Here is a 12450-nt window from a genome sequence, read left to right as displayed (position 1 = left end):
CTAGTAGTGCACATTTCGTAACTCTATTTTTTACAAAAGAACCACAAGAAGACGACCTTGTCATTGGATTCTATGTAATATTCACATATCTTTGCCTATTAAAAATTAGTCAATTTTCTTTCAGAATTTCCCATTCCAAATTGTGGAAAACCTAGATGTATTATGTAATTATAGGTTGTGAGTCATAATTTAATGTCTTATCTATTGTTCTAAAGCATATGCAGTTTTGTGGGCACAATCTTTAAACTCTGTTGTTCATGTCTCATAGACACTCAAAATACACACTTTGTATTCCAAATGCCACAATCAGAGTTCCTCTCTGCTTTCCTGCTCCAAACACCCTCCCTTTCTTGCTCCCTCTTAAGAGTTTCCTTTGTCTTTTTTTTTTTTTTTTTTTTTCATCTTCCAAAACAACCTTCTGGGTTTCCTTGTGTGGACATTGCTCTGTGGAGCACTTCTGTGGTTTCAGCACTTCTGCGATGATTGTGTGTTGATACCTGTGCAGTGAACTTCAGCTAAACTCATTATTATGAATATTGATAAGTTGGTGTGTGCTCTTGCATGCATGTGTCTTTGTTTATATTTACATTTACATGTTATTTGTGTCTGGAAATAAGCTGACAGCATAAATAAACAAGTATGAATGTTTTATTTTGTCTATAAACATATCAATTGAAGTTTACTTTTTTAAATCCAATATTAGTACTTTAAAGTTACTGCTGAATTGTTTTTATCTCATGATAAATTCTCACCTTTATGCAAGATTGTTAAGACTGCAGATATTTCTTCTATGTAACCACGAAATCAGAAATAACCTGAAAATGAGGAAAAGGGGAGTAGAGGTTTTTTTCCCCCTAAGAAAAGAGACTTTTTAAAATGAAAATTTTCTTAGCTATGAAAAGTCTTTAATCTTCACTTATCCAAATGCTAACATACATAAAAAATAACTAATTCAGATGAGAAGCTATTGATAGTATCTACAATAGGACAAATGTCTGAATGAAACATAAAAACAAAACTATAAAAATACTATTGTTATAATGGCAGTATCTGGATATGTATTTTCTTCCTCGATCAGTTTGCAAGGGTTTGACAATGAGGGGGCAGACCCTCAGTTTATATGATCCTTCAGGTATTGAAAGAAAAAGAACGATGAAGGAAAAAAATGCAAGTTCTGGTTACTTTGTTCTACTAGGTTTTTCTAACTGGCCTCATCTTGAGTTAGTTCTCTTTGTGGTTATCTTGATGTTCTACATGATGACACTGATAGGTAACCTGTTCATCATTTTCTTGTCATATCTGGATTCCCATCTCCACACTCCTATGTACTTCTTCCTCTCAAACCTCTCTTTTCTAGATCTTTGCTACACCACGAGTTCCATCCCCCAGTTGCTGATCAACCTCTGGGGGCCAGAGAAAACCATCTCTTATGCTGGTTGCATGATTCAACTTTATTTTGTCCTTGCACTGGGAACTGCTGAATGTGTGCTGTTGGTGGTGATGTCCTATGACCGTTATGTAGCTGTGTGTAGACCCTTGCATTACAATGTCCTCATGCACCCTCATTTCTGCCATCTGTTGGCTGTGGCTTCTTGGGTAAGTGGCTTTACCACCTCAGCACTTCATTCCTCATTTACCTTCTGGGTACCCCTGTGTGGACATCGCCAAGTGGACCATTTCTTTTGTGAAGTTCCAGCATTGCTTCGACTGTCATGTGTTGATACTCGTACTAATGAGCTGACCCTTATGGTCATGAGCTCCATTTTTGTGATCATACCACTTATTCTCATTCTCAGCTCCTATGGTGCCATTGCTCAGACTGCGCTGAGGATGCAGTCAACAACTGGACTTCAGAAAGTCTTTGGGACATGTGGAGCCCATCTTATGGTTGTATCCCTCTTTTTCATTCCAATCATGTGCATATATCTACAGCCACCATCAGGAAATTCTCAAGATCAAGGCAAGTTCATTGCCCTCTTTTATACTGTTGTCACACCTAGCCTCAACCCTCTAATCTACACTCTCAGAAACAAAGATGTAAAAGGGGCAGTTAAAAGATTAATGGGCTGGGGTAGGGAGATGTGAGAGATCACCTGTCCAGCAACTTTTTTCAGAGAGTCTTATCTCTCTCGGAGGTTTCCTCTGCTCCCTTGAGACGTGACGGTATTTTTGGTCTACAACCCACCAAGCATAGAAGAAAAGTTCTGCCCCCAAATTTGTTGTTCTTTTTATTTGTTCATTCTGAAATATTTTCTAAAGATAACCTTTTTGATTTGTACAACTTTAATCTTTAATTATTCTATGTTTAGTGTTTCCAGAAATTAGGGGCCTGGTTTTAAAATTAATATACTAATTTATGGAGCAAACTTTAGTATCTACAGAAAGAGAGAGTCAATATAGCAAAGATTAGGCTAATAGAGTTTTTGATCATTGACAGTCATTACATTTACATAAATGGTAAAGATTCTTTGGCTGAAATACACTTTATTCAAGATACTAAATTATTTGAGCATTTTGTCTTATGGATCTATATATACACTTGTTGCATTGAAAGATATAAAGAATTACCTGTTCAGATGATTCATTCATTCATCCATTCCTTTACTCATACTCATTGACTCTCTCCAGAGTATTTGTCTTCCCCTCTCTTCACCCTCTTTATCTTTCACTAAACATGATTATGACTATAGGGTACAGAGTCATGTCTTTAAATCCACCTCTCAACCAAGGCTTATTGGGTAATAGAATTTTTCCTAAATAACTGGGGCCACATAATGGATCATTTCACATATCACACAAACTTTGCCAAGTGTGAAAACATTTACTTTTCCTGCCTCCATGGAAAACTTACCATTTGGCATTCCACATGTAGCATTCCAGTCTTTCAACATATAAATGGTTCTCCTTTTTAAGGCTTATTGAAGTATAATTTACATATAATAAAATTCATCCATTTAAAATGTACAGTTAAATGAGTTTTGACAATGTATAATTGTATAAATATCACCACTATCAAGATATAGTACATTTCCATCACTCTCCAAGGAATGCTGTCCTTTTGCTGTCAGTTCTTTTACCCGTGCCTGAAGCAACCATTGATTTTGTCATAATAGTTTTGCCTCTTTCATTTCTTCTTTAGAATTTAATAAAAATGTAATCATACAGTGTATAATCTTTGAGTTTGGCTTCTTTCACTTAGCATGATCGTTTTGAAATTTAGACATGCATCAATGGCTCCCCCCTTTTACTTGCTGATTAGAATTCCATTGTATGAATATGGCACAATGTATCCATTTATCTGATAATGAGTTTTTGAAAGTATTTACTTTTTTGGTTATTATGAATAAAGCTCTTTTAAAGATTGGTATACAAGTGTTTGTGTGGGTAAGTGTTTTCCCTAAATTTAGGTAAACACCTAACAGTGGGATTGATGAATCATAAAGTAAGTATATGTTTACCTTTATTAGAAATTGTCAAAATGTTTTCAAAGTAGCTATACCATTTTCATTCCAAAAAACAGTGTATGAGAGTTACTATTACCCCACATTTTCTATAACACCTGGTATTGTGAATCTTTATACTTTTTGCCTTTCCAGTGGGTTTATAGTTATATCTCATTGTGATTTTAATTTGCATTTACTTAAGGGCTATGATGTTGACCATCTTTTCATGTACCTCCTATATCTTATTTTGTGATGTTTATGTTAAATATTCTATCCATTTTTATTGGGTCATTTATCTTTTTATTACTGAGTTCTAAGTATTACTTATGCACTCTTAACTTAAGTCCTATGTCAGATAAATGTTTTGTAAGATATCCTTCCAGTCTGTGGTGTGCTTTTTATTTTCTAATACTGTCTTCCAAAGAGCAAGTTTTTTTTTTTTTTTTTTTAGTTGGAGGCTAATTACTTTACAACATTTCAGTGGGTTTTGTCATACATTGACATGAATCAGCCATGGATTTACATGTATTCCCCATCCTGATCCCCCCTCCCACTTCCCTCTCCACCCGATTCCTCTGGGTCTTCCCAGTGCACCAGGCCTGAGCACTTGTCTCATGCATCCCACCTGGGCTGGTGATCTGTTTCACTATAGATAATATACATGCTATTCTTTTGAAACATCCCACCCTCACCTTCGCCCACAGAGTTCAATAGACTGTTCTGTACTTCTGTGTCTCTTTTTCTGTTTTGCATATAGGGTTATCATTACCATCTTTCTAAATTCCATATATATGTGTTAGTATGCTGTAATGTTCTTTATCTTTCTGGCTTACTTCACTCTGTATAGTGGGCTCCAGTTTCATCCATCTCATTAGAACTGATTCAAATGAATTCTTTTTAACAGCTGAGTAATATTCCATGGTGTATATGTACCACAGCTTCCTTATCCATTCGTCTGCTGATGGGCATCTAGGTTGTTTCCATGTCCTGGCTATAATAAACAGTGCTGCAATGAACATTGGGGTTCATGTGTCTCTTTCAGATCTGTTTTCCTCAGTGTGTATGCCCAGAAGTGGGATTGCTGGGTCATATGGGAGTTCTATTTCCAGTTTTTTAAGAAATTTCCACACTGTTCTCCATGGTGGCTGTACTAGTTTGCATTCCCACCAACAGTGTAAGAGGGTTCCCTTTTCTCCACACCCTCTCCAGCATTTATTGCTTGTAGACTTTTGGATAGCAGCCATCCTGACTGGCGTGTAATGGTACCTCATTGTGGTTTTGATTTGCATTTCTCTGATAATGAGTGATGTTGAGCATCTTTTCATGTGTTTGTTAGCCATCTGTATGTCTTCTTTGGAGAAATGTCTGTTTAGTTCTTTGGCCCATTTTTTGATTGGGTCATTTATTTTTCTGGAATTGAGCTTCAGGAGTTGCTTGTATATTTTTGAGATTAATCCTTTGTCTGTTGCTTCACTTGCTATTATTTTCTCCCAATCTGAGGGCTGTCTTTTCACCTTGCTTATAGTTTCCTTTGTTGTGCAAAAGCTCCAAAGAGCAAGTTTTAAACTTTAATGAAATACATGTTTCTACAAAAAAGCATGCCAGCATTTTGATTGTGATTGCATTGAATTTATGGACCAATTTGGGAAGAACTGATATCTTGGCAACATTGAGTCTTCTGCTTCAGGAACACAGTATATATCTCCATTTATTTACATCTTTTAAATTTCTCTCAGAAGCATTTGAAGTTTTTATTATATTGATATTGTGTATATTTGGTAAAAATTCATCCATAACTATTTAATGTTTTGAATGCAATTGTAAATGGCATAGAAATACAATTGAGTGTTCATATATTGATCTTGTATCCTGTGACTGTGCTAACTGCATATTTTATTTCTGGAAGACTTTTAATAATTTTTAGAAAATAAATGCAAACTGTTTATTTTTCAAAAGGGATTGTGGACAATCTATTTACCATTCATTTAAGACCAGCACTTTGGTCTAAAGGCTGCCAAAAGTTCACTTAAGACTATCTAGGAAGTTACTTTTTTTGGTTACTTTTTTATGGCTGTCTTTAAATTATCCCCAATGGAAGACAGATTTTTTTTTTTTTTTTTTTACAATTAATAACATTATTTGGAAGACAGATTTTTAAACCACATTGCCAACTGAAAATAACCTAAAATCTTGCTCAGTGACATATTTCAGTAATCAAGGAATGCAATAAATTGACTTCAGACTGTACTACAAAGCTACAGTCATCAAGACAGTATGGTACTGGCACAAAGACAGAAATATAGATCAATGGAATAAAACAGAAATTCCAGAGATAAATTGATGCTTTTGAACTGTGGTGTTGGAGAGGACTCTTGAGAGTCCCTTGGACTGCAAGGAGATCCAACCAGTCCATCCTAAAGGAAACTTAGAGGAAAGCATAGGCAGATACTCTCTGTCATAAATCACAGCAAGATCCTCTATGACCCACCTCCCAGAGTAATGGAGATAAAAACAAATATAAAGAAGTGGGACCTAATTAAAGCTAAAGGTTTTTGCACAATGAAGGAAAGTATAAGCAAAGTGAAAAGACTGGCTTCAGAATGGGAGAAAATAATAGCAAATGAAACAACTGACAAAGAATTAATCTCAAAAATATACAAGCAGCTCTTGCAGCTCAATACCAGAAAAATGAACAACTCAATCAAAAAGTGGGCAGAAGAATTAAACAGACATTTCTCCAAAGAAGACATACAGATGGCTAACAAACACATGAAAAGATGCTCAACATCACTCATTATTAGAGAAATGCAAATCGAAACCACAAGGAGGTATCATCTCATGTCAGTCAGAATGACTGTCATCAAAATGTCTACAAACAATAAATTCTGGAGAGGATGTGGAGAAAAGAGAACCCTCTTACTCTGTTGGTGGGAATGCAAACTTGTACAACCACTATGGAGAACAGTGTGGAGATTCCTTGAAAAACTGGAAATAGAACTGCCATATGACTCAGCAATCCCACTTCTGGCATACACACTGAGGAAACCAGAATTGAAAGAGAGACATGTACCCCAATGTTCATTGCAGCACTGTTTATAATAGCCAGGACATGGAAGCAACCTAATGTCCATTGGCAGAAGAACAGATAAGGAGGTTGTGGTACATATACACATGGATTATTACTCAGCTATAAAAAGGAACACATTTCAGTCAGTTCTAATGAGGTGGATGGAACTGGAGCCTATTAAACAGAGTGAACTAAGTCAGAGAGAGAAACACAAATACTGTATATTAATGCATACATACCCACTTCAGTATCCCTGCCTGGAAAACTCCATGGACAGAGGAACTTGGTAGGCTACAGTCTACGGGGTGACAAAGAATCAGACATGATTGAGCAACTAACATGGAATTTAGAATGATGGTAAAATAGATGCAGAGCAGTAAAATAGACACAGATGTAAAGAACAGACTTTTGGACCCTGTGGGAGGAGACGAGGGTGGGATGATTTGAGTGAATAGTATTGAAACATGTATATTATCATATGTAAAATAGATGACCAGTGCAAGTTTGATGCATGAGGCACCCAAAGTTGGTGCTCTGGGACAACCCAGAGGGATGGGTTGGGGAGGGAGACAGGAAGTGGGGTTCAGGATGGGGGGAAACATGTGTACCCATGGCTGATTCATGTTGGTGTATAGCAAAAACCATCACAATATTGTAAAGTAGTTATCCTCCAATTGAAATAAGTAAATTAATTTTAAAAATTGAGTTTCTGTTGTGGCAATTTAAACATGATCCAGCCTCAGTATTGATAGTGTTGGGAAGTTACATCCCTCATTTGAATGCTGTCTGAATCTGAGAGTCAGTACCTTCAGTTTACTTTTCTGTCTACATTATCTTTTTGACTTAGTTTCAATGTTTCAGTGATTTCATTTCTGAAAAGTCTTGTTTTTAGTACAGGGAGTAAAGCTTTCACCAAGTCTGAAAATGTAAAGAGAATTTCATTTTAACTTACAGCTTGCAGAACATGCTACCAGTTAGTGTTCATTACTATAAGCACTGGAGGCTGACTCTGGCAAATTTTCTTCAAAGATTGTTGGAAGAATGATGGATGCCAGGATACCCCAGGCTCTTAGAGTCCAATTACTAGGGTAGTGCCAGGGAGTCCAGAGCAAGAGTGAATGAACAGCCTCAAGTTCACCAGAACAGCTCAGGGCCTGTCGTCTTCCTTCTTTGTCCTTCTGTTCAAGAGTCAGAACACTGGAGAAAGTCAGCATGATCAAGCCTCAGTCCTGTGTCCAGCTCTAAACTAGGGACCACGGCTCTCTGACACACACTCACCAAGATTGCACAGGAGGGAGGCAGTTCACAGATGAGAAGGAAGGTGCAGCTGGAGGGGTACTGAACAGGAGGAAAGACCCTCCCAAGTCATTGTCTCATTGCTGCATGAGGATGGAGCTGTGCTTTACTTATTTTTGCGAGACACACAGCAGGCCTTCAATAAATGTTTGTTCATTTGAATGTTGTTTAATCACTAAGTCGTGTCTGACTCTTTGTGACCCCATGGACTGTAGCCCACCAGGCTCCTCTATCCATGGAATTTCCCAAGCAAGAATGCTTTAATAAATTTTTAAGAATTTTATAAGTACATGTTCATGTCATTCACAAATAAAGACTGTTATTTCTACCTGTCCAACTGCTGTTCCTTTTATATCGATATCTTACTTTGTTGCACTGGCTGTGATTTCTAGATTAATTTTGACTGTAAGAACTGGGAGCCAGAATCCTTGCCTTATTCTCAATTTTGAGGAGAAGTAGTCAGTCTTTTATCAATAGATATGTTTAACTTTTGTTTCTTTGTATCATCTAGTAGGATTATAAAGTTTCATTCTCTTCTTGGTTTGATGTGATTGTCATGAAAGGGTGTGAAATTTTGTCCAGCATTTATTCTGCATTTCTTCATTTTATTCTTTATTCAATTAACATGGTGAATTTCACTGGTTAATTTTCATGAGTTAAACTAACTTTGCCTCTTGGCAGTGGACTCTTGATCATACTCTTGATCTTTTTAGAGACAATCTGGATTTCAGTTACTAATTTTTTCTGTCCAATTACTAGGGTAGTTACTAGGTAAGAATTTTTGGGTCTGTAATCATGAGTGATAGTAAACAGTATTTTTCTTTTCTTACAATGTTTTTGTCTAGTTTCTGTACCAACTTAGTGCTGGTTTCATTACATGACTTGGGAAATACTCCCTTCTTCTCTATTTTCTGAAAGAGTTTGTTTAGCATTGGTATTCCTCTTAAATGTTCAATAGGACACTAGTGTAAACATTTATTATTTCCTTTCTTTTGCTTACTTTTAGTTTAATTTCATCTTCCTTTTTCAACTTTTGAAGGTGAATATGTAGGTCATTGATATTAGATCATTTCCCTTTATTTTAAACATAAAACATTTAAAGCTATAAATTTTCCTCTAAGCACTGATTTAGCTGCATCTAACACATTTTGAATTTTTTTTTTAAAAAATTTACTTTTAATTGGAGTATAATTACTTTACAATATTGTGATAGTTTCTGCCATACATCAACATGAATCAGCCATAGGTATACATGTCCCCTCCTTCTTGAACCTTCCTTCCATCTCCCTCACCATCCCTCCCCTGTAGGTTGTCACAGAGCTCTAGTGGAGTGGAGGTGATGGAATTCCAGCTGAGTTATTTCAAATCCTCAAAGATGATGCTGTGAAAGTGCTGCACTCAATATGCCAGCAAATTTGAAAAACTCATCAGTGGACACAGGACTGGAAACAGTTTTCATTCCAATCTCAAAGAAAGGCAATGCCAAAGAGTGTTCAAACTATCACACAGTTGCACTCATCTCACATGCTAGCAAAGTAATGCTCAAAATTCTCCAAGCTAGGCTTTAAAAGTAGGTGAACTGAAAACTTCCAGATGTTCAAGCTGGATTTAGAAAAGGCAGAGGAACCAGAGATCAAATTGCCAACATCCGTTGGATCATCGAAAAAGCAAGAGAGTTCCAGAAAAACATCTACTTCTGCTTCATTGACTATGCTAAAGCCTTTGACTGTGTGGATCACAGCAAGCTGTGGAAAATTCTTAAGGAGATGGGAATACCAGACCACCTTTCCTGCCTCCTGAGAAATCTGTATGCAGGTCAAGAAGCAACAGTTAGAACCGGACATGGAACAATGGACTGGTTCCAAATCGGGAAAGGAGTACATCAAGGCTGTATATTGTCACCCAGCTTATTTAACTTATATGCAGAGTACATTATGAGAAATGCTGGACTGGATGAAGCACAAGCTGGAATCAAGATTGCCGGGAGAAATATCAATAACCTCAGATATGCAGATGACACCACTCTTATGGCAGAAAGTGAAGAGGAACTAAAGAGCTTCTTGATGAAAGTGAAAGAGGAGAGTGAAAAAGCTGACTTAAAACTCAGCATCCAAAAAGCTAAGATCATGGCATCTGGTCCCAGCACTTCATGGCAAATAGATGGGGGAAACAAGGGAAACAATGGCAGACTTTATTTTCTTGGGCTCCAAAATCATTGCAGATTGTGACTGCAGCCATGAAAATTAAAAAACGCTTGCTCCTTGGAAGACAAGCTATGACCAACCTAGACAGCATATTAAAAAACCAGGATGTATTACTGTGTTAGAATACAGTATTTATCTTTCTCTTTCTGACTCACTTCATGAAGAATTGATTTACAGGGCAACAGTGGAGAAACAGACATAGAGAATAGACTTATGGGGGGAGAGGGTGAGATGTATGGAAAGAATAACATGGAAACTTACATTACTGTATGTAAAATAGATAGCCAACGGGAATTTGTTGTATGGCTCAGGAGTCTCAAGCAGGGGCTCTGTATCAACCTAGAGGGGTGCGGTGGGGAGGGTAATGGGAGGGAATTTCCAAAGGAAGGGGATATATGTATACCTGTGGCTGATTCATGCTGAGGTTTGACAGAAAACAGCAAAACTCTGTAAAGCAATTATACTTCAATAAAAAAAATAAATAAGTTAAAAGAAAAAAAAAAAAAAACACAAAAAACCAAGATGTTACTTTGCCAGCAAAGGTCTGTCTAGTCAAAGCTATGGTTTCTCCAATAGTCATGTGTGGATGTGAGAGTTGGACCATAAAGAAAGCTGAGTGCAGAAGAACTGATACTTTTGAACTGTAGTGTTGGAGAAGACTCTTGAGAGTCCCTTGGACTGCAAGGAGATCCAACTAGTCAATCCTAAAGGAAATCAGTCCTGAATATTCATTGGAGGGACTAATGCTGAAGTTGAAACTCCTATACTTTGGACACCTGATGCGAAGAACTGACTCATTGGAAAGGACCCTGATGCTGGGAAGACTGAAGGTGGGAGGAGAAGGCGACGACAGAGGATGAGATGGTTCGATGGCATCACTGACTCAATGGACACGAGTTTGAATAAGCTCCGGGAGTTGGTGACGGAAAGGGAAGCCTGGCGTGCTGCAGTCCGCGGTGTTGCAAAGAGTCGGACATGACTGAGTGACCGAACTGATACTGATTAAATGAGGATGAACAACTTCTTCTGGCATTGTAGTAACCCTGTTCAATCCCAACCTCAGTGGTGTCATCATATTATACATCACTGGTGTGTTCTCACACTTGGAGTGTGTAATTTTTCTGACAGCTAATGAAGATTAAAAACATGGGAATAGAAGTAAATCATATCCAGTAATAATTATCAGTGCACATAACTCAACTCCAAGAGAAGTTCTCTCCATGATACTTAAATAGTTTATTCTAATTCACTTTCTTCTCATGTAACTCAACTTGCCAGAAGCGTACAGAAATGAATTAATGTCATTTGTCCGTTTTCATCCCTCATATATGACTGTGCCTTATGGTCCATGATAATTTGATGCTTAAAATGTTTTGCATGGATTTCATATAATTGGGAGTGAGTATGGACTCTGAAAATTACCAAAAGGCAGAATCCATATTTCTTCTATCAAGTACTTTGAAAGTCACATCCTTTCAGTGTGTTTCATCTCTTAAGTTTGTTGGGGGAAAAGAAAGAAGCTGAGAGCTGCTGTTTTTAGAAATACTCTGCTCTAATTATTTTATACCATCTGTATATTCCCAACAAGTTTATAATATTGCACATAAGAATTTCATGATTGCTAGCACCCAATAGATTGGCAGAAGCTAAGTATTCTACAAGTCTAGCAACCACAGCATGAGGAATATTGGAACTTGCTATGAAAATGCTATAGTCCTGGTTGTCAAATATTTCCCAGGTTTAAATAATTCAATTTTACTGCCAGTGTTGGATTGCTCTTTAAATTTTCCTCCTCAAAATAAAATTTAAAGCATGAATATATAACAATTTAATGATATTAATATGTAAATATTTATTATTATTTAATATATATTGAGGTGAACTGGAATGATACATGCCAAATTCATGATAATGGTTGTCTCTGGGTTGGGTTTTGGGTCAAAGAGTGGTAATTAAAAGGGATATGGATAATATTTATGATATTTTGTGTGCTAAAATATGCTTGATTTAAATATATAAAAATCATAATTGATAATTCTGAGTTGTGGGAAGATAGATTTTCTATGTGTAATATTTTAAATATCCAAAATAAAGAATAACCAGAAAATAAAGTAGAATCATGTGTTAAAATATCAGTTCAAATTAAACTTCTCTCTGATGATAATAATAGCTAATATGTATTGAATAATTATGTACTAAGTACTACGGAAAATTTTTTAAATCTTTCTCTTATTGAGTCCTTACAACAGTCAAGATCACTGAAGCATAAAGACTGTTTTCTGGTACCTGTCTTAAATAGAAAGAAAAATACCGAATTGCTCTCTTAAAATTATACTTTTAAAAATGTAGTATTTTTATATGACTTCCAAACCAAAATTTTTTCTACAGATGGAATAAATTATCTGGAAACAATATAACAAATTAAAAATGTTTATTAATC

At 36.4% G+C, this 12450-nt stretch overlaps 1 protein-coding gene across 1 annotated transcript; it reads left to right on the top strand.

The window, feature by feature from the left end:
• Positions 1-805: 805 nt before the first annotated feature.
• Positions 806-2362, top strand: LOC122697395 (olfactory receptor 2J3-like). Its single transcript, XM_043908216.1, has one exon. The coding sequence runs from the start codon at positions 1057-1059 to the stop codon at positions 2083-2085; it is 1029 nt and encodes a 342-aa protein (XP_043764151.1). The 5' UTR covers positions 806-1056; the 3' UTR covers positions 2086-2362.
• Positions 2363-12450: the final 10088 nt, after the last annotated feature.

This window comes from Cervus elaphus, chromosome 7 (genome assembly GCF_910594005.1).
Source record: "Cervus elaphus chromosome 7, mCerEla1.1, whole genome shotgun sequence".
Taxonomy (NCBI): Eukaryota; Metazoa; Chordata; class Mammalia; order Artiodactyla; family Cervidae; genus Cervus; species Cervus elaphus.
The sequence above is the reverse complement of the archived record's forward strand: the minus strand, read 5'-3'. Positions and strand labels throughout refer to the sequence as shown.